This window comes from Malaya genurostris, chromosome 3 (genome assembly GCF_030247185.1).
Source record: "Malaya genurostris strain Urasoe2022 chromosome 3, Malgen_1.1, whole genome shotgun sequence".
NCBI classification, from domain to species: Eukaryota; Metazoa; Arthropoda; class Insecta; order Diptera; family Culicidae; genus Malaya; species Malaya genurostris.
Window position 1 is genome coordinate 87,345,465 of NC_080572.1, and position 24,015 is coordinate 87,369,479.

The 24,015-nt window shown below is 36.3% G+C and overlaps 2 protein-coding genes across 6 annotated transcripts in view; one reads left to right on the forward strand and one right to left on the reverse strand.

Annotated features, from left to right (window-relative positions):
• Nucleotides 1-9,109, reverse strand: part of LOC131437101 (dystonin) — a 531,610-nt gene extending 522,501 nt beyond the window's left edge. For both annotated transcript variants that reach the window (XM_058606235.1, XM_058606233.1), the window contains exon 1: nucleotides 8,527-9,109. The gene's annotated coding sequence lies outside the window, so the exon portion shown is untranslated. The remainder of the gene's footprint in view (nucleotides 1-8,526) is intronic.
• A 1,424-nt stretch (nucleotides 9,110-10,533) lies between these two features.
• On the forward strand, nucleotides 10,534-16,804 carry LOC131438593 (protein Cep89 homolog). 4 transcript variants are annotated; one of them, XM_058608703.1, is made up of 5 exons: nucleotides 10,534-10,912; nucleotides 14,746-15,818; nucleotides 15,878-16,007; nucleotides 16,109-16,276; nucleotides 16,340-16,804. In XM_058608703.1, exons 2-5 carry the CDS (start codon nucleotides 14,807-14,809, stop codon nucleotides 16,650-16,652), a joined length of 1,623 nt encoding a protein of 540 aa, XP_058464686.1. In that variant the 5' UTR covers nucleotides 10,534-10,912; nucleotides 14,746-14,806; the 3' UTR covers nucleotides 16,653-16,804. The 4 variants fall into 4 exon arrangements, with proteins under 4 accessions (XP_058464686.1, XP_058464684.1, XP_058464683.1 ...); XM_058608701.1 differs by having other exon boundaries at nucleotides 10,534-10,787; nucleotides 10,849-10,926; nucleotides 16,109-16,804; XM_058608700.1 differs by having other exon boundaries at nucleotides 10,534-10,787; nucleotides 10,849-10,912; nucleotides 16,109-16,804.
• Nucleotides 16,805-24,015: the final 7,211 nt, after the last annotated feature.

Here is a 24,015-nt window from a genome sequence, read left to right on the forward strand (position 1 = left end):
GGAATGCTTCATCGATTATCACACGTTTAGATTCAATTATTAATTTTATGGTGTCATACAAATTTTCTTTTCGATCCGACTTGCAGTTACAGGGTAATCAGGGATTGAAATTTCAAACCATCTCTTGAAACGACGGCCGTTAGAATAAATCATGAAAACTAAAAACACCGAAGAATATTCATGCAAAATACACATTCCGATTGAGCTTGAGCTTGAGCGACCACCCCTGGTTGCTACTCCGTTACTGATCGGGATTAGCTGAAATTGTACGGGGCATTTTTAGATGATCAAACCTGGGACTGGTAAATCATCCTTCAATGTACAATACAATGTACATCAGAATTTATTGATCAGTACCGAACGTAGATCGTGTAAGGAATGGGAAGGAATGTTAGTCCAACACTTGTTGTTAATAGAGGCCGTATATACTACTGCGCACTCCACAAGTGTCACGGGAGAAGGATATTTGTTAGTAAAAATTTCAGTATTGGTATTATGCGCGCGCGACTCAGTATGTTCCGATTTCAAGATGCTCGGATGCACCACTAAACTCACTGACTTCCCGAGTGAACGTTTCCACAATAACCTAAATTGAAGTCAGGGAAGTCCCGATCCAGGGCTCTTATTAGAGGAAACTGAAGAAAAATTTGTAATACTATCGCGTAAGGAATAAAAACTATCCTATTTTTTATAAATGAAATTACGTGATACAGAATAAACGAGTGAACAGGATTTAGACAAAATAGTTAAATGATTGCATTGACATATTCTAAACAGTTGTTATAAAATCATTTAAAATCACCAAATAAAGGTCAACAGATTTCACGCGCGTCTTGATTCTTTATTATTTCCGCTGTATTATTCTAATTATTTATTAAAATTAATAATTGGTTATATTTGTTGATGTGGGCAGCCGGCAACCGAGAAAAATTTTAATTTATTGTTTGAAATATTAGTATCAAGTGTTTTTTTTTACTATGCACAGAAAAAAATAATGAATTTTACAGGTGACAGGATTCTACAAACGATATAATTCACAACTACTAAATTTTTAAAATGACGCAATATTCCATTCGCACAGAATTTTACATTGTCTGAGTGTAATTTGCACTCGGCTACCAAGTGCCGCTGTATGGATTTATATTTATCAATTATTCACTGAACAGATATGAGCTCTGCAGTCCAGTCGTGTAACCGATGTGCTTGTGAGGTGCAATGTGCGGTTCAAGTCGCGCTGCTGCTATCGATTTTTTGTTTTTTATTTCATTCGAATTCAAGACATGTAATTTTCAAATCACTCAATTTTCCATTTTCTTGAATATAAATTTGTATGAAATACGACGCTCCATTTATGTGCATCTTATAAGATGTAAAATCGAACTGTGTGTATTCAATATACCGATATATGTTATCTCTGTTATTAACTTTATAATATCAACGGAATTGCGCAATAGTTGATTTTTATCTTTCAATTTATGATCCTGAAAGACAATCAGTAACATGGAAGAAGAAAACATTCCAAATAAAACTTTTCTCCGAAGTTAGACGGAAATTGATAGGTTGAATGAAGAGGTAATAGTAAGTAAAGTAATAGTAGGTAATAGTAAAATAGAGTAATCAGAAGTGAAACATTGAAAATATCTGCTAACTGAAAGGGAAAAGAAACTCCTGCAATTGTCGCCTTTTACTGGATCTATTCTTGGTTCATTTTTTTCCGTTGGATTCCACACGGCATCTAGGCTGGTACTGTCCGGAGAGAGCTAATAGGTACTATCAATCTCCTAGTGAACCCCAGCCCCTCATGCAAAATACACATTCCGATTGATAAAAAATCGTCTCACTGCTATGTGGATTAAGCACATTGTTAAACAGGGTGGCAAGTGAATTAGCGATTTCAATTTCCCGGTGCGCAAGACTAAAAATTCCCGGTTTTTTAACATGTCCAAAAAAACATCGAGAGTTGAGAAATAAGTATTTTGCGGGTATCTCCTTGGAACTACGATTAAAACTCTCATCCACAGTTTGTCCAAACGTTTATCTTCTGAACTAACAGTACCATCCAGCCCAATGTATTCCATCTTTATTTTGTGTTTTACTTCGCCAGTAACTTCGAAGTAACAATAGGATTAAAACAAGAAACATATCTGGCCAACGGTAATGAAAGTGATCAGTCTTGCATTTCACGAAGGAATGAAGCATCAAAATTGTTGCAATTTTCTTGAAAAATCAACACAATTTTTTTTAACTTCTTGCTTTTTCCAATACTGCTCTTAAGCGCAGCTTTCACATCATATTCGACGATTATTGGTGGTGTTTTGCAGTTTTACAGAAATATCATCAGTTATTTGAAAGCCTAATGATGAAAAAATAAATTTAAAGTCTTACAATCAAAATAAAAAATCTTTTTCAAGACTATCACTGAATCAGTCTTTTAAAGGCTATCTGGAAAATCAGTCCTTCTTAAAACTTATGCAAGTTAGGACTGTATTCTAGAAATGGGCAAAACCGTTCATTTCAAAGAACTGTTGAAAACTTGACAGTTGTACCGAAAGAATTAGTTCTATTGAACCATTCTTTCGTTTTTCTGAAACTTTGTTTGTTTCTTCGAAAATAATATGAGAGCAATAAATTATATTTTGTAGTAAACAGATTCAATAATAATGAAGTCTTTTTGCATGTGTTCTACCTATAATCATTCTCTTTTGTATACATTTTCAAAGTTTGCGAACTTCTATCAGATTCCTCAAACCAGCAAACGTTTCGAAAGACTATTCTATTGAGAAGAATAGAGAGATATCGTTCTTCAATAAAGAACTCCAGTACACTCAATCTTCGAGGAAAACTAGTTCTTTTGGACCATACGCGGACTGACCATCTCTAGTATATTCCATTACTTTTTTAGCCTGTTATAGTATAGGATTAAAAATTAAAAATGAATGAACTGAAGCACAACACTCCTCCCTCAAACCCGATTACTTCTAACAACAAGTGGCGTCTCTTGACAAAATTTACGGGTTGTGCACTGCTTATATGGTATGATATCAGAACCGTTTCGACGTTGCAACTGAGACAGCAGCCTATTTGACCAGTTGTGCAGTGCACGAGGTGCACATGAGGACGAGAGACCATTGCTAACAACATATACGATATTCTTTCAGAGTTGGGTTTTGGCGAGAGAACAAAATCCTTCTAGAATTTTAAAAATGTACGCTTGTCACTTTGGAAAAACAACAATCTATGCCTCTAGTGACTGAGATGATCTAAATTTGATTCTCCTATCATCGACACTAAACAGGCTCTTACGAATTCTGGGAAACCAATTTTAGCTGTTAAAGAAGGAAATCAAATACTCCTTGCAAACGGTGGATAAAATGAAAGTCGACAGCTCTGTCGATTTTGTGAATCCTATTGAAATCAATACCAAGATTACTAAACAAGTATTGTCACAATTTGACATTACTGAGACAAATTTTAGTGAATTTAGGGAAATTATTGGCTGGCAACTAAAAACACGGCCCCTAAGATTTCTTAAAAAATTTATCAAACAAACATGTTACTTGATGTCACTTTTACCGTTATGCATACTTATTCTGAAATTTGAAGAAAAACACTAGAAAAGGTCCTAAGTGCAAATGACAGTTCCTCTTTCTTTACTCTCTCTTTCGATTATTATGGTCCTATAGGCAATCATTCTATCTTACACTTTGCATAGAATAACGACTGAAACTATCAACTTTCGATCTGCTGTTATAAAAAAGTTGGAAAATACAGTAATAATTGAAAGAGAAAATAAACAAAAAGAAACTGTCATTTGCACTTGGAATTTTTTTCTATTATTTGTCGAGATTTAATAGAAATCCAGCAGAAGTATCCAAGTTATCCTTATTTTTCATTATGAGCATTCATTGTGCTGTTATTGATGACAACTAAGAGAGCTCTTATTGATTTAAAAATGCTGAGGTGTTGGCTCCATTTTCAATGGATTGTTTACCATTGAACCTGTGAGGGACAATAAGAAGTTTCAAAACTTGTACTGAACTTCTAGTTCAAACACAAAATAGCCTTCATCTTTTCATTTGTTGTATCAGGAAAATCATGATGCTGAAAATCGTTACTAAGATTAGGACTAGTAAATTTTTTCCCGGATTTGCACTAAAATTCCCGACTTTTTCCCGGTAAAACCAAATTCCCGACTTTTTCCCGATTTTCCCGGTCACTTGCCACCCTGGTTAAAGGAACTATTTTCAGTAGATTGAGGCATTTATTTTAATGATGACACACAATCGGGAAAAAATTAACTCCCAAGATGGCATAAATAACTAACCAACGATTTCAATTAGCTGTCAACTTACTGAACTGTTTTGCAACCGTGAGTTTACAGCAAATACCTAGTGCTTCATGTACTTTTTGAAACAGATTTTTTTAAAACCGAAATTTAGCCATGCATTTGAAGTTGCGGAAAAAACGCAAGGAAATTAGCTATGTTGGGGTTTTGGAACCACATGGGTAATAGGTTTGTGCTAACCGCACATGACTAAATTACTTGTTTCAAAGTTTTGCCTTCAACACAAATGGCATAAACAATTCTACATATGCTGCTACTGCACTGATGAGTCGAAGACGAAACGTCAAAACAAGCACAACGAAATTATTGTGTATCATACCCCTCGGGATCTATTTCATAGGTCGGTTTTGCTAACAAACAAGCAGGCTCGCGAGTAAACATCAACTTTGCAACCGGCAGCATGATTCAGTCTTTGTGTCGAATGACATCGTAGCGGTTGAACATACACACACCAACCTTGAACAATCACTATCCTAATACGACGGATCCAGAGGCCTATGTGTGTGCGCCGGATCAGAACTTTCTTTCACCTCTGGATTCCCCCTTTTGGCTAGTATATGGGGACGGCTCGCACAGAAAAAGTACTAGACAGTAACCGACAAGAAAAAAATACATTAAATTTTAGAAACGATGAATATAAAAATGAAAGAATTTGCTTTCAACTGCATTCATAGCTTCTAACTTTGTCATGAGTACTGACTTTTTTTTTTGAATTGCACTAGCAAAATTAATAATCGTATGGAAATATATACAAAAACTAAGAATACTTCACAAAATAATCGAATAAAAGTAAACAAAGTGGGACTCTTATTTTCAGTTATGCTGTTTTAAAAAAAGGCAGCGTGGAAACATTCATTCATCAATTTGGCTTCATTATGTACCAAAGTACCGGTCGGGAACTGACGGGTGAAACACTGCGTCAGTGATGTAGCGGTGCAGTGTGGGTCAATGATGTAGTGCAGTGCGGGTCGATATTCAGAAGATATGCTGCGTACTCTCTCTCTCTTTCTCGACTAAGGGACGAGGTTTGTTTCAGCTGTTAATAAGCCGGATAATTGTTTTTCCTTCGCTTGAAATGTTTACGATTCTACCACATAGCTTGGTTGAGAGAAAAAAAAACAAACAAGCTATCGTTTCGATTCGATTTTGTTTCAAAAATATTCAATGCTATGTGATCTTGACCATCGAAAACATTGTGTTCGGGTAACGCCAAAACATCATCTTTGTCATTTACAGTGCATGTTGTATATTAAACGAAACCTTACAAAAAATAATTCCTAACCAGAGGCCTTTAGTGAAGACAAATTCGAACCTTATTGCACTGGTCCCTGTCAAGAGAAAATGATTTTTCGCACAACTTGATGATTTGTGTCCTGGAGCTTCTGCTGCTTTATTAGTGCGCTAACTTAGAGTATATTTGATTGTATAGTCAAATTTACAAGTAATGTTTCTTTTTCAGTTTTTCCATCTTCTATATTTTTCTCGTGGATTGATTCACATATAGCATAGTCAATAAAGCTCAATCCATGGATGCTACAATCAGAAGCATCGATGAAGTCATTATCATTACTCTTCTTCCCCATTCGTGCTCAGTAATAATTTATGAAAGAGAATGAAATATGAGATTTAATCAGCTCTTTCTCGATCAAATGGGTGCACAATCAAATAGGATGAGCTTTCCAACCATTAAGACTATACCTCCATAGGTGATTGAGTATGGTAGCGCAATTTACGATTTTAGGAGTTAAGCTCTCAACGGAAACCAGCGAGGCAAATCATATGATGAATATATTGAATTTGATTTCGTAATTGATGATATCGAAATACAACAAATATCTATTGTTATTATGCTTCCTACGTGTTTTTTTCGTGAATAAAAACATAAACCTATACACCCCTTATTCAAAAGATGTGCTTCTGGTTGATTTTGACATTTGCTCATCACTTGTGAAAACATCGCATTGAATCAGCACCACATTAAATTTTTCCCATGCATCGCGGAAATCCGAACTAGTGTTGGCGAAATTGTTGAATGCGGCGAAATAAAACTTTTAACAACTTAGGGTACGTGTTCGTCAGAAGCTCGTTTCTCGGAAAATCAGATCAATTAGACCTTTCTTCTCCCTTGTTAGGTTCACTTGCTATATATTTCCCCTGAAAATACTCCTTCAGTTCGATCAGTTTCACCTAAGATCATCCTGCTATAAGCACTTGCTACTCTTTCTCCCCACAAGGAAGGTGCTACCCCGCCTCTCATATCTTCCTCCGATATTACTTCCGTAGAATGGTTCCACAACGCCTGTTCCATGATGGCCAAGCACTTTTTTTATTGGCCACAGTTCGAACGCACTCAGCCGATTGAAGCCCTTCGGCACGAAGTTGAGCTCATTGGCCTGGTACAACTCTAAAACATTTTCTGAAAAATGGCATAAGGCTAAATCCGCCCAGTAAAGCGTTGGACCATTGTGTGACATTATAAGTGAAAGTAGACGCTTTTTTCGATTTCGGAAATTTCATGGTGAATTTTCAAGATCTATGAAAATTCCACTAAGTGGACCAAAAAGGGTTTTGTCTTTAGGCCTTTTCGCATACAAGCTTTACGTGGCCGATTGGCTTACATTTTGTTTTTGTTTTATGTTATTGGATCTCGTTGTCATCCTTTTTCAAGGGGGAGATAAGCTTCCATTCCCATCTAACGAGGATCGAGGGTCACTTTGTCCGTGGCTTATCTCATCATCCATTGCTTCATCACCGGTGTTGTGTGTGATTTCCGTTTTCTTTTCGTTTTCCATGTTGATCGTAGTCTTGGGCTCGTTGAGAGTTGCTGTAGATGCGCCTTGTTGTACATTGGTTGCAGTTGCTGATTGGTTGGAGGGTAAGTTGTTAACTGCAGCTGGTGTCCTTTGGTGTAGTTGTCTCTTTGTCCAGTTTATCACATGGCTTACCGTAGTGAACAGCTTTTTGGCAATATTGACATGTGGCCTACTGATTGTCATAGGTAACAAGTGATTTGCACGGGATTCTTGTATCCTGGCCGAAAGTCACATAAGAAGGTATAGGCCTCTTCAAGCGCATGCGTAACAAATGTACACCATTCAGAATACCGGGGAAAAACTCTTCCACTTTTCTTTTTCGATAGAGAGAATCTCTCCGTATTGGGACATAGTTTTGCAAATATAAGGAGGGAAGGGAAGAACATGCACACGCACTTCTATAGCACTATCTTCCATATATACTGGAATGTTGTACTTAATGTTCTCGTGCTCCACATAATGCACATTGTTATTGTATTTTGCGAATTGAATTGCATCCAACTCTTTATAAAACTGGATGTAAACAACATTATTTGTCTTATTGCATTGAAGTAAATGCACACGTTCAATGTCAAGATGCATTTGCTCTTTAAGCAAACCTTCAAGTTCTCGTATCGAAGGTTGAATTTTGCACTGCCTAAAGTCAACAATAATTGTATTCTTTCGTACCGGCGGTAGCTTTTGTTCGTTTGGTTCACTCATTTCGAGATCGTTCTATTGTTCACTACACAATACTGTACTTGGTTTCTTCCGTCCCGAACGTAAGCGGTTTTGTTTTATCGATTGACTTGGATGAGATGTAAAAGCGAACTGAGTTTTGCCCTTCTCTATAGAAAGGTATTAGAATTGCTGGAAAAACCGACTTTCGAAGTCGATTTAAAAAAAAATTTCGATATGACACTAAATCTTGACGTTTCATGCAATTCTAAGACATTTGGCATCAAAAATTCGTTTTCAATTCTAAGAATGTGGACCATCCTGCGAATTATTTGAACTTTTAGTTAAAATTTGACAGTCGAGCAGTTATTTTATATCGAGCAGTTATTTTGTATCGATGCAGTTCTCTTCACAACTGTAGGGACATTGCATTACGTATGACAATACGAATCCCTGGGGTTCTGGAGTCAGGGCCGCCGAGAGGGGAGGGGGAAAGGGAGGAATCCCCTCTGGCTCGGACTTTATCAGGGGGCTTTTGTTAAAATAATGAATTCAAAAATTCCTTGATTCGATGATATTCCCATGCTCACAATGTTTTCTTATGCTCATATTTAGGGCCCGTAATATTGCAGTCCCCCCGGGCACGAAATTTCTCTCGGCGGCCCTGTCTGGAGTTAAAACAATTAAATAAAAAATACAATATCTACTAACCCTGATCCGATGCTCAACCTCTTTTCGCTATTATTAAGTAGTAGTGAAATGACAGGCGATAAAAACTTCCATTTGTATCATAAATCTTCACCTTTAGATAAACACAATTTCGGATGATCTAATTCTTCCGGAAAAACTCACACGCCGTAAACGATTCATCCACATTCTCGTCATTTCACCAGGCTCAGACATACGTAGGTTTCAAATCTATCGCGGCTGCCTGTCGTACGCTTATCAAGATCTTGCCGATTTTTTTCCTTTACACGTAACCTCTCACTCACTATTTCGTCTGAGTTTGGATTACTTATCAGGCTTAATTTTACTATTAATGACCTCCTGATTGGCGGCCAGCAACCTGTACTTTTGCACAAGCGAGACAGTTCGGTGCAGACAGCAGTATGCAAATAATGGAACCGTCTTTCGTGTGAAAATTTTAATCATTCAGAATAAGATGCGAATCTTTTACGAAATAACTGAAAACACTAGTTCACGATTCTAGAAACGACACTCTTTCATTTCATTCAACTTTTCATTTCGATATACACCATAATACCAGTGAAAATTACAATTTTTCCGAGCTTACATCGATATTACTCGCGGGTGAAAATTTTGAAGTGTGAATCTTTAATCATTCACTGCGCACTCACACAGGCCAGCAGAGAAAGAGAGAAAAGCGACCCTTACACGTGACAATATTATTGTCAATCCAAAGTATTGTCAATATCATCAATCCAATTGGCTTGGTAACTTGAGTCCGCATTTTTCGAGAAAATCAAGCGTTTGGAGCTTCAAATATTGCAACTGAACATTGAAATATTGAGAGATGAGTTCATTGCACATATTCGACAGCTTCCTTTCTGGAGAGAAAGTATTGTCGGATTGATGAGCAGTTTTGATTTTTTGACAATATTTTCGTCAATCCAATGAAGTTTCCATTACACGATCAAAAGTATTGTCAATACTCCTTGTATTGACAATAATATTGTCTCGTGTAAGGGCAGCTAAAAACATACTAAACAACAAATGAGAGAGAGCGGATAAACACACGCGGCTGATTGCCGATCGATAACAAAAATTGAAACCGCGTTGAGAGCGCGAGAGCAGTCTTCTGTCGTCCGGAGAGAGCGGCCGAAATAAAATCAAAACAAACGTGTGAGGAATGAGATAGACCGGTCTCTTGAAGTGTAACAGCATGCGGTGAATTTTCTTGTTGGCAAAGATAGTCTTATTGGACACTGAGATGCCAGATATTTTCATAGGAAATCTGTATTACTCTCTATAAAATATCTGTATTTATCTGTATTCACTAATAAAATTAAATTTCAACAATAAAATGATGTTAAAAGATGTTATTCCAACACATTGTGGCTGTAGAATGGTACATTCAATGAGACCAAGACTTTGCTTCTCGTCACTGCAATTAAATACTAATAGATTGCTCATACGAAAAAGTAAGTTTTTATTTTGCTTCTTGGGAGATTCGTATTAAATTTAGGCAATCTGTATCAAATCTGTATTCTGTATGCGTATGTAAAAATCTGTATAATACAGATAAATTTGTATAAATGCCATCTCTGATTGGACACGAGTAAAACTGGTTATAAGGGATATGAATTATAGGTTGGTATGAAAGGTATTAAATCCATTGGAATTGTTTCTACTTGCTTTGCATATTTAATTGGTCAAAATGTAATTTTTTAGTTCTCTATTGAATCTGTTTTTTTTTGCAACAAATAAGTTACTCTTGCACAAAGAATATTTTCATATTGACAAAATTTAGAACAGAAATTGACAAAATATCGAGGTGATTTTTATCAATTTATAACATAACAGAACAAATTTTACTAATTTTAAACTATATCTGAGATGGAAACTCCTAATTTCACTTCTCATTTTTCCTATATGAAAACGAGAGAATCCTGCGAGAGAGATGTCCTTTTCCGTGCTTCCATCGCACCGTTCTCGATATCCACCCCTTTTCAACACTTTATACTACGGTGATGAAAAGTTGGTTTGTTTGTTGTTGCGCCGTTTGGTTGTCATAAGCAAGTAGATTTCAATCGCTAAATTTCTTCACTTTTCTGACTGGAATTAGTGCCTTTGTTGCGAGGAATCCGTTAAGAGTGATTTTGGAAATGAAAAGGAGCAAAAAAAAATTGAAATTAACGCAACTGTAAAACATTTTACCCACTAGAAGTGATTGAAATCATATGTAAATTAAGTGACGTTAGTGTTGGTATACAGTTTGTGCGTAAAACCAGGTGGTCCGTTGTATTGTGGTCAACGGCGAACAAACTAATAATTTACTCTGATCATTTGTAGTCAACCTTTTACGGCTCTTTATTGAAATATTGTATGTACATTACATAGAAACCGACAACCGCACGTGAGTATTAACAGGTGACCTATTTTTGATTACTACCAGGAATCGTATCTAATTGCTGTGTATAAATTCAGAATGAAAACAGTCGATATTTCAAAATTCTATTTCGAATTCCTTAAATAGAGTCAATGGCAAGGCGTTGATTTTTTTTAATGAAAAAAACTATTTCCAAATTAACAGATTTGCGAATAAATCTTCCTTTGTTTGATTAGAGAGGGTTTGCCTTGTAGTCCTTGTGAGTAACTTCCTATGCCAGGGGTTGAGAATTGAATACAGTTAGTCCACGTGAAAGACAATCGGCATATCCAGGGTTGATGTAAAGAAAGTGACGACATCTCATTATGTATATATGTTTGTATGTGTGAAGCTATCATCACTTCAAAGCATCACCAGTGGATGTGGGTAAACAGTAGATCCGGATTACTGCTGTTATAAAGAGGGAAAAATGGGTTGAGCGAACCCGTAAGCAGAGTCACTCATTCGCATTCAATAAAAGTTGGGAACCTCCTTCCAAAAGTAACATTCCAGTAAAAAAACACTTTTTTTTATATAGAGAAAACACCCAAGCTATTTAGCAGAGCCCGTTCTTGATTCCATCTTATTCAAAACGTATTGCTCGCCTAGAGCAAATCCTAGACCTCATAAAGCTTGTTTGCGATAAAATCTGAACAGATTGAATTTGGAATAATTTTGCTGTCAGTTTAATCCAAAATTTTTTATCCATTTATTATTAATTATTAATTTTAAAACTAATTACAGCTACTTAATTAGGTTCCATGAAGAAACTACGATCGTTTGAGCTTACTCCAGCTATTAGGGTCTGTGCAGTTTTTTCACGAGAGCCCAATACCGATCGATAAGTCGTAACTCCTGGCAGATAGGTGAATTCGGCTTTTTTTTATACAACATGAACTCCATTCGCTTTCTGGTCGTCAAATGGTGAGATAACTAAGTCCTCACAAGTCCCTATCTCATGCCTCCCCGAGCGTCTATGATGACATTTGGTCAATAGAACGGCGTCGACTGGGTGCTATCGCCTTCAGCGTTAGTAGCAGAATGAGAGGGTGCAAAATGGCTTGTAGGTTGAAGCCCATCCTAAAGTGCAGTGTTTATCATAGTATATTACAACATATAATTCTGTTGTTTATTACATCATGTATTATTATTATTATTTTTATTATTATTATTATTATTATTATTATTATTATTATTATTATTATTATTATTATTATTATTATTATTATTATTATTAGAAGAGCGTAACTTACACTGCGACATTAACTGTTATATTGTGTCATAGCATATTATTTCACATATTATCGTCTTACACTATTTTATGTTATTATATACTATGTTGTATGGTATTATACTGCATTGCATTATATCATATTATATTGTATTATATTATATTATATTATATTTTATTATATTATATTGTATTCTATTATATTATGTTATATTGTATTGCATTATGTTGTATTATATTATATTATATTATATTATATTATAGGGTTTATTATGAGTAGTACTACGTACCTCTGCGCAAAATATAAATTTGTTTTCCTTATAAGTTATCATTTTTAAATTTTAACTAAATATCAAGGTCGTCACAAGGTGAGCTTGGTCCTCACTGGTTCCTGTTTCATGCCTACACGTGTATCTGTGGTGACAATTGGTCGATGGAATGCGTTGATGGCAGAATGAGAGGATGAGAAATGACATATAAATTGAAGTAACATAATATCATAGCATATCGCAACATATCATTTTATTCATTCTATTATTTATTATATAATTCTATGTACTATATTATGTTGTTTTTTATTATTATTTTAATTATTATATTTATTGTTATAATTATTAATTTGTCATCAATAATAATAACATATATTATTATTGTTATTAGAAGAGAAATATTCTATTTCCTGCAGTATTGCGAAGATAGAAGAGCATAACTGACACTCTACATTAACTGTTATTTTATATATTGATTTATAATATATTATATTGTATGACATTGTATTATATTATATTAAATTAAAATATATTATACTTTATTATGTTATTATTATTATTATTATTATTATTACTATTATTATTATTATTATTATTACTATTGTTACCATTATTATAATCTTTATCATTATCAGCTACATTTTCATTTCCATACTACACATTTCACTTTACATATATATTATTAAATGGTATCATATTATATTACGTCATACTTTGTGGTATTATATTATATTACATTGTACTATATTATACTACATTATGGGACAATGTTTGGTATTGTTTTTTATAGTATTGTAAGGTATTTTTTTAATACACAATTATAAGTGTATTATATTGCATTGTGATGTATTACATTTTTATATTTTATGCATAATATTATTTTATTATATTCAGTGTCGTATAGTGACCAAACTATATTATAATATATTATGGTATGTTTTACTATATTATGTCACATAACATTATGATACTATTATATTCATCATAAAATATTATAGTAGACTATAATACACTTACCATACGATTTTGCACCGTTTTATACTATATTGTGTTTTATTGTATTATACTGCCGGAAATTATATTAAAGTGTATTATGTTACATTATATAATACTATACTCAAGTACATTGTAAGGGAAGAGGGATGGGAGTGCATCAGGGTATCTTACAAGTGAATGACTGGATGAAGGAGTGAAATGTCAACCCGATTCACAGGGGAAAGCTTTGTGTTTTCCCCAGAAGGTCTGAAATGAGTAAGACGCACCCTTCTAACAAACAAACCATCAGGCAGGTTTAAGCTGGTACAGCGAATTCTTTTATTATATGGCCGGATGTTATTGCTGGAAGGCGCCGGGTCCTCAAAGCCCATTTTGGCCTTCTTAACAGCAGTAATATGAAAGTTATCTGATAATCAAATTCGGATCTACTGTAAGTCTACCTGCATCCACTGGTAATGCCTTGAACTGATGGTGGCTTCACACATACATACATACATACAACATGAACTCCATTCGCTTTCTACTATTCCAAAACATCTTTGTTTTAGTGATAAGATGCCAAATCATGCCAGCATAGGGAGGGAGCATCATGGCTTCCCTGGAATGGTAACAATCACTTCTTTAGGCATTCTTCACGGTATATTGCCTTGTTTACCGTTCCGGAAAACCAAGTTTTTTGCAAGTACACAATTTCTATTCGCACTTACTCTTCTTTCGACGCAATTCTAAAAAATTGTGAAAAAAAAACTTAAAATTGATTTCACATAATGAACAGACATACGTTCATCAGTCTGTGAAAGAATTCTTGCGTTGATGAAGTATTTCCAGAGGTATACGTATTCAGGGGTGTCCAGATTTTGTCACGAACATGCCAAATCCGCGACACCTATAGAAGAGAACACCCGCAATGTAGCTGAAGCATTAACATTTCCCCTCTTATTTATTTTTTATCCTTCCCTGTAAACGATGAAGATGGGAGTGGTCGGCAATGGTGGCTAAGATGTTCAGTTTGAGTTGGAATGGTATCAATTTTCAATACTATTCCCCAAGCAACTCTTATTAGTCAGTCAGCAGAAAGCATGTTAATATCAGTGTGCAACCCGTCAATACCATCGCCACAACGCTGCGATGATACAACTATTTTTTTGTTTGTTTTTTTTTTAAATTTGGTCGAAGATCTTTTTGTGTTGGCCATTTTATCTATCAATTTACTGCGTCTCCGGTGTTAACTGAAAAAATGGCAAAAAATCGATTTTGAAAAGATTATACTTTGAAATCAATACCTACAAATTCAATTACCTATTTTATTATGTTGTATGTTTCAGAACATCTCCCAACAAACAATACATCAACATTCCACTAAATCCAAGCAATGACCACTCGGCAATGTCCTCCCAGCTGCCGATTCGCAAAAACTTCGAACCACTCGTCAAAATCGTGTCCGATCTGGCCCCGCCTTCGGCACAATCTTCTTCGGTCATTCCGAACGACCGACGGGAAAATGTAGATCAGCGCCAAACCGATCATCACCGGAACCGATCGAAGGGATCCAAAAGTCGTATACCCGGCCCGACCAGAACCTACGTGGGAAGGGCAGTAGTAAGCAGAAGCAAAAGTGCCGAAGATCTGTTGGCCGATAATGAGCATGATCCCGTCGGCCGAAATACAGGTAACGACCGAAACCTAGAAAATGTGATTCAAGCGAAAGATCGTCAGATAACCAAACTGATCGACAAAATCACTACACTATTTGAATGTAACAATCAGTTTGCAATCGAAAATGAAAAGCTGCAAAAGGAATACCAGCAAGTTCAACTTAATCTGAAAGCGTTAGAGGACAGTAAAGCGAAAAGCTGTGAAAACTGTGAAACTCGCGAAAGTGAACGGGAAGTACTATTGAAGGAAAACGGAGACTTGAAAAATGACATCAAAATGATGAAAATTTTGGTTTATCGCTTGAATGTCCAGGTCGAACGGTATCAGGATGTGCTGCGAGATAGTAAAGGATCGAAGAATAATATTCCAAAGATTGACTTCGTTGATAGTTCGTACGGAGGAACCAAAGACAATCTCAACTGGGGACCTGTTAATACGCACACTCTTGGACCATTGTTGAATGCTTATGAAGAAACTATTGGAGAAAAAAACGATCTTGTTCAGCAGTACGAACGGGAGTTGATTGATTTTACTGGGAAGTTGAAGATAGTGCTTGAAGAGAACGAATTACTTCATAAGGATATGGATGAAGCTAGAATCAGTCAGAGTAATTGGATTTCAGAGCGAGCACGACTTCAAGCACAAGTTGATTTATTTAAAAATAAGGCCGAAATCCAGGGTAAACGAGCTGATCTAGCTAAGGAAAAATTAGTGGAAGTTTTAAAATGTTATGAGCAAAAAAGTATGCCAAGTATGGATTGTTCACATTCAATCGTTTTAATGTCTTGTTTATGTTTTCAGTTCAAGCTCAATCCCTTGATATTGAACGACTTCAGGATGCATACTCCCGTTCTAAGGGTGAATTGACTTCTGTTAGGAATCTTAATCAGCAGCCAGAGGTCGTAGTTGAAAGTTTAAAAGAATGCCAAAGGTAGTTCATGGAAGCCACTACCCACATATTTATAAATTCGTGAACCATTTTTCTCCTAATCTGGGAACTCCAATGTAATACTTTGTCTTCTATACAATTAGGTTATTTGCAGAACTTAAGGTACAGCATGATTCTGAAAAATCTCAATCTTCCTCCGAAATGGAATCTCTGAAGGCAGAACTCCAAACAAAAATCGAAGAGATATCAAAGCTCAAATCACAGCTGAACGATCAACAACAGGCTCTCGATCGCGCTAAGGAAATCAATAAGTTTGTACCAGTTGTGTTTGGTTCCTCACGTTTTCAAATTTATCCCGCCAATATCCATTACAGAGTCCTTATGGAGAAAAATTCTAGCCTCAAACAATCGCTTCACCACCTCCGACAATCGAAGGAGCTCTTGAAGACCCGATTGAAAAACATGATCACTTGGGGCAAGAGTGTAGAACAGCAACGTGGACAGTCACAGGATTGCAGGCGAAGTGTACTAGCTTTACAGGATAAAATTCGAGAGCGGGACGGACAGCTGCAGCATCTGCAAATGCGCCACATTGCAGAAGTGAATCAGATGCAACGAAAACTGAAACAACGCGAAGACAGCTTACGAAGGGTTCTAGAGGAGAAAACTCATTTCAGGAAGGTCTAAACCGAGAGAAACAACCTCACCACTTGTTTAAAAATGGTACAAATCAAAACACCACGATATTGCATAGAAACAAATCAATTTGTCGAAAGCACCAATGTTAGAATATTTGCCCTTGCCACGCGGAATTATAGTTCAATTTTACGCTTTTGTAATCAAATGACGAATTGTTAAATGCAAAAAAGTGTTTTATTAAAAGGGTCACGATGACCACAAAGATGCCTTAATTTCGGATCAGTCATGATACACTGAAAAATCAAATTCAGAATCGTTGAACATTAAATTCTCTTGACAGTGCCTAGATGGGGTAAAAAGTAGCCTGCTTGGGTATCAAAAATGTTTTAAAAAAATTGTTGTCTCCTTTAGGTCGATAAGCGATTCCGATTTCCTAACCTTTCGATCCCGTCCATAAAGTAATTTTCCGGAAGTTCTGCATAATACACATCCGTGATGTTCTTCTGTTCTTTGACGAGTAATAGTTGATTACGGTTTCAGCTACAGTACAAATCAACACCAAAATGTCAACTCGATTTCGCATAAGCATGGACAAACACGCTTCCGCAGTGTATCGACCTGAAATTAGATATATCTGCCTAAATATGAATAGACTCCATCTGCACTCCACCATAAGTACTCCGTTCACAGCATCTTTGTTTCAAAAGTAATAAAAGCGCGGGAGTACGGAATCAAATTGCATCACTTTAAAAAGGGTGTAGCTTTCTACTCATTGGGTGTTTTCAAATAAAATATTTGGGTGCAACTATCAGTTTTCAAAAAAAAAAATTGGTAAGTAATTAGCTTAAGTGGAAAGTGGACAACTCTATTCGTGACAACCGAATGATAAACGAGTAGGAATACCGCTAGAAACATCTACTTCTGCTTCTAAAGCCATATATGCTTTTCTGGTACTAATTTGCCTCGTGCCATTACTCGAAAGATGTTTTGGAGTAGTACGAAACTAATATGGTCAGTTTCGTACCGAAGTACTTAAACCCCCACCCGAAGGCACCGGAACCACGGCCAACTCACAAATCTCTCCATTATTGCATTGATCAATTGACCGAAAACCCATATCAGTGCATAATTTGCCATAGCTGTTCTAAGTCATTCTCGATCGCAAGCTCCGCTTCATCGAACAGTTTGCCTTTGTTACTGCGAAAGCCTTTGCAGTTTTGGGACTCATTAAACGCAACACGCAAGATTTCAACGATGTGTATTGTCTAAAAACAATTTACATCGCCTTAGTACGAAGTATTTTGGAATATGGAGTTATAATTTGGGCTCCGCATCATAATGTTCACATCGACCGGATCGAAAGGGTCCAAAAGTGTTTCGTCCGATTTGCTCTTCGACGACTACCTTGGCAGAATCATCTTCAATTGCCACGTTACGAGAATCGCTGTGCTCTCATGAACCTACCGACTCTGCAAATTAGACGAGTACATCTACAAAGGATCTTCGTTTTTGATCTACTGACTGATAACATCGATTGCCCCGTGCTACTCGAAAGAATTCACTTTAACGTTCCAGGAAGATCATTGCGAAGAACGGATTTTCTTAGACGCTCATTTCATCGCACACAGTATGGTCAGAACAATCCAATGGATGTTTGTTGCCATCGTTTCAACAGCGTGTATCATCTGTTTGATTTTAATATTAGCAAAGACATGTTTAAATCAAAAATATTATTAAGTTACCATTAGTGTTAAGTTATACAGCCAAAGTCTGTGCGAAAGGTTAACTCTAATCGAAGACAATAAAGACAATTCAATTCAAGTCGATTTTGTCGATATTGATATTGCCTAATACACAAATCTTCAATTAACCTGGCCAATGTACCACTTGAGACCATTTGTTGTGATTCCTGATTCAAAATCCTGCATAAATTTCAAATTTGCTGTACGTTGGAAACACTACTGCCACCTACTCGACTGTTCGCCGCGATCTTTCAAAACGTTCCACTACGTTCTGGAACGATAACAAAATCCTCCTGCCTGTTATAAAAATATTCCAACTACAACCATTTTAACACTTATCACACGATTTCCCTAAGTGTTAAAAACAATTTTATTTCCATGTCGCATGAATCACACGAGAATTCGATCGGAATAAAATAAAAAAAACTTGTCATTTTAACCAACAGCAAAACAAAAATCTAGCGTGAAGTGAATGTTGCACCCAAAATTGTGGCTCGGTGAAAGCGTCACCCACCACGAGGCACCACAAACGAATTTCCAGCCAAGACAGTCACGATATTTGTTTGGTGCACATCTACGGTCCTCCGTGAAACTGGCACCAATGGTGATAAATTGGTTGCACTACTGAGTTCCCATCATACATTCATAATCAGAGATGCCATTTATACAGATTTATCTGTATTATACAGATTTTTACATGCGCATACAGATTTAATACAGAGTACAGATTTCTTAAATTTAATACAGATTTATACAGATTTCACCAAAAGTATTAAGGAAAAAATTAAACTATCTATTAGTATTTGAACATTTTCAAATTAGACAAGTATATGGCACCATAATTCAATTGTTGTTGATAGGAAAAAACTATAAAATTTCGTCGATGAATATAATATAAGATATGAAATTTAATCTACCACTCTATAACCATAATCTATTGGAATAACACCTTTTAACATAATTGTATTGTAGAAATTCCATTTTATTAGCGAATACAGATAAATACAGATATTTTATACGAATCAATACAGATTTTCTATGAAAATATCTGGCATCTCTGTTCATAATGCAAATGCCAAACCGTGAGAACCCTTTCGATTCGGTAGCTCATTTGTATATATTGAAATTTTATGGCACATTTTGGTTGAAATGATAACAATACAATTAATCTCGCGCTCCACCAAGCGGTGAGTGCTGTCATTTCAGAAGGTACCGGGAACGAACCACATTTTTCAAAAATATTTATAAGCACGTACATGTCTTTATTATTTATCTTTGGTGGCACCTCGTATCGATCGTGGTGACATCTGCAAGTGTTCGCCACGGTGATTGAGCAAATTTCACACAGTTCACATGTGAGCCTGTATGTGTATTATCTGTGGTAGAACTTAATCGTGAATATCTCGAGTTGCACTAATTGCAAAATTTAGGGCAGAATTTAGAACCTACTTGGTGGAATTGAATTCGGAACTTGGGTTCTAAAACTAAAAAAGTTCAGTTCCTTAATTCAGTTTTTGAGTTCAAGTTCAGTATTCAGTTCTATAATTAAATTGGAAACCTGGATTCTGAAAATGAGTTTAGTTCCAGCATTCTAGAGCAAATTCATTCCACGTCTTCAGTTTCAGTTTCTGTAAATGTGTAAATAAACAAATGGTGGTAAAAGAATACACAACAAATGTCAACATCGGATAAATGTCACAAAACGATGCTTTTAGAACCATAAAAATATTCCCAATGAATGAAGTTTTCCACCACTCAGTATGTAAATTAGAGATGGTCGGGTTTCGGTTATTTTCGTCCAACGAGTACGGATCGGGGTTGGGTTGAAAATATGTTTGCCGGGTTCGTGTCGGGTACGGGTAACATTTTTTTTTATTTTATACGGGTACGGGTTTCGGGTACTCGAACCCGATTTCTACGACTTCTACAAAAGAAATGTAATGCCTAGACTTTGCTTTGGGGAATGACTTCCCATTAGAGTAATAATTTCTAAATATGTAATAATGCACGGCTTAAATGAATCAATTGCCATAGACTTCCCCGTGATCTTTTCACTCGTTTGCAGCAGCTCGTAGTACATCACACCCAGCTAATTCGTCCACATACAGAGCATAACATTTATGTCATTCTAAATGACCGTCGATGACTATGCGCAGGCGCGTACACAGGGGGGGGGGGGGGTTAGGGGTTCAAACCCCCCCCGAAACAAAAAATTATAACCCATGGGAAACATTGTGATATAAATTGTACATGTGTTGATTTATCACCATGTTCTAAACCCCCCCCGAAAATTTTCTCTGGCTGCGCGCCTGACTATGCGTGTCCAAAAATTTGGTTTATCGTAACGAACCCACTCTGAGAAAATTGAGCGCGTTAAAAATACAACGCGTTTTATCGGTTACGTCACTTATACCATCATATCTCCGGAACCAAAAGTCACAGCCATTTTATCTTTGAACTTGATCAATGGCCAGACAGTAGCTTTCAAACGAGCATAAGTATGTTAAAATCGGTTTAGCCATCTCTGAGAAAATTGAGCGCGTTAAAATATCGAAGAGTGCACACACACACGCACACACACAGACATTTTCCGATCTCGTCGAATGGTATATAACACTATAGGTCTCCGAGCCTCGAAGACGGTTTTTCCAGCAATTCTAATACCTTTCTATAGAAAAAGGCAAAACCTTTTGCTTGTTCTTGTGGTTTGCATGTGCAAAAACGAAGTACGACGTTCCTTGATTCCAATTCATAAGGCACCCAATTGCCTACCTTTAGGATAATTCCCATTGCTTTTAAACGTTAGCAAATTGAGATTGAGCAAATTGGATGAGTAACTCCGAGTGCATTTGCGTGTTCTTCTTGCATTTGCGATGGATCTTGATCGAGCAGTTCCGCCAATGCATCATCCTTGGTGACGCTCTGACTCGTTCTTCGTCTTCGTCAAAATTGCCACTTTTGAACCGTACAAACTACTTCCGACACGTTCGCTCAGCTAGAGCATGCTCATCACACACTTTTACCGAAATACGATGACTTTCGACGGTTATTTTCTTCATATTGAATAAATGGAGAACTCGCCACGAAAACACTTTATTCATTACAAAGTTCGACATTTTCCCAGTAAAAATATTTTTGACGCTTCAGCTAACTGACACATACTGATTCTGAAACTGTGTGACAGCAGCTTTCCAATGCACATTTGTAAAGGTAAATCACCGAAATAAAAATCATGTCAAGTCATGGCATGAAAAATGGCTGTTAGAGAAATGGCACGAACTTATTTATACATCTACTAGCTGAATTACCGGGCGTTGCACGGAAATGTTTCGGGATGGAAATTCCGCGAAAACATTTCCGTACATGTCCAGATTTCTTACGGCCAGTGTCCATTCTCAGATCTCACAATAATCATAATTTTCACGGTATTCTCGTCATATCGAGTCAGTTTTTTGTTGTTATGTTTTTCGTAGAATTCGATCAATTTTAGCTTACATTTCCCATGATTGAGGCACTTGCTAGTCTCCCTCTTCCTTAAAATAACTGGTAATCTTCTTTGATGTAAAAGTATTATCTGTATTTGTAAAGAAGCATCGTTTCTCGTCGAATAATTTTCACATTTAACTCCCCTTTTATTAGTAAACTTACTACAGCTCTCCTCCATGATTACCCTCTGAATATTGTAGAAAGTATCTGTGCTCTTCAAAAAGTATTGATTTCCACCTTTGGTATATGTGCCAAACTTGGTGGCGATTCGTTTGGTTGTTTTGTAGTTATGTTATGAAAATTACATAAACTCGCGTTCAAAGACAGAAAAGGATTAATATTCCCTTAGTTCTTTGAAATCCCCGGCAGAACATAACCAGATTTTTTTAAATTGTTAAAAAAAATTGCGTTGCATTCGAATTAACATTAGCAATACTATCTAGCATGACTCTGAAATTGTTGCCCCTCTCTGGTTTTACCATAAAATGGGACCAAAATTCATTTTTAAAACTTCCTTCTTCTAGTCCAAATCTCTCCCCTTGTTTGACGATAAATAAAATAAATTTTTCAAGAGACACCCCTTTTTAGAGGCACTTGCTTCAAACTCCACCCTTTTGATCACCTCTGTAATGAACATCTATGCTCGTCGAGATAAATCTGATCATCTGCATTCGATTTCCGCTAAATTCGAAACATTTTGCTTCAAATTCCCCCTGTTAGCAAACACTTACTATATCCCCCCTTAAAATATCCTTATTGCAATCTATGAACATCAATAATAACATGTGCCAAGTTAGGTGATGTTTCGGAGCTATGTTCAATCATTTAAAAAATTTGAGCTGTGCACCCCCTTGAATGAGACCCTTATTTTATCCTCATCCCACTCTTAGGATCATCTGAAGTGCAAATATTATCTGTACTTAGCAATAAGTATCGTGTTTTGGAAAAATCTATCAACTTCACATTAAACTTCCTTCTTTAGAGTCACTCATTAGATCCACAAATACCCTTAAGACCATATTTCAGTTTTGGAAAAAGTATGTATGGTCTTCAAAAAGTATCGACCCACCCCATGTTAAGAACACTTGCTATTCACCCCTGGAAATGATCATCTCTGAAGAGCAAGAAGTATCTGTGCCAAGTTTGATAGCAATCCGTTCAGTAGTTTCAGAGTTATGCCGTTTTAAACATTACAGCCCCCTTTTTAAAGGCTCTTGCTACATCCACTCCCCATATAATCATATCTAATATATGAAAATTGTTTCAATGGTCTTGAAAAGTGTCGATTCTCGTCAAATTAGACAAATTTTTTCATGACCCCCCTTTGTTAAGGACAGTTGCTACGCTCCCTCCCCCATTAAAATACTCTTATGACCTTTTCAGAAGAGCTAGAAGTATCTGTGCCAAGTTTGGTGACAATCCGTTCAGTAGTTTCAGAGTTATGCCGTTTTAAACATTACAGCCCCCTTTTTAAAAGCTCTTACTACAACTACCCCCGTATAGTCATATATAAGGTATGCAAAATGTTTTTATGGTTTTCAAAACGTATCGATTCTTGTCAAGTTATATGAATTTTTCCATGACCCCCCCCTTGCTTATGACACTTGCTACGCTCCCTCCCCTATAAATATACTCCTTTATCCATCTCTGAATTGCAGGAAATAATTGTGCCAAGTTTAATGGAAATCCGTTCAGTGGTTTCGAAGTTATGGTTACAAACATACAAACTTACATCCATTTTTATATAAAGATTAGCATTTTTTTTAGATCATAAATATTGATAAGAAACTTCCGCGTCATCTGTTTTCGTATAATTAGGTCATGATTTCTCAGTTATAAATTACCAAAGCGGCAAAAAGATACAATAATTCTCAAACATCTTTACCGATTGAACGTTAGGAAAGAAAATGTGTTTCCTCCGTTCAGTGAGTCTATGTGGTTTATGAGGGCTCCTTTTGAACGACATATGGTTAGAACCATCTTTGGCGAAGTATATGAAAATGGTGTTGGAGAATGCGTACTCTAGTCAGTCATCAACAGCTTTTCAACATGCTTAGTGTCTCTATTGAAGGCGGTACGTGGAGAAGGCGAATGAACCATGTATTGCACCAGTTGCTGGCAGGACTTACCCCTAGTCCAAATGGCCAAGGTCGGGCGGTTACGGTGGGCCGGACATGTTGTTA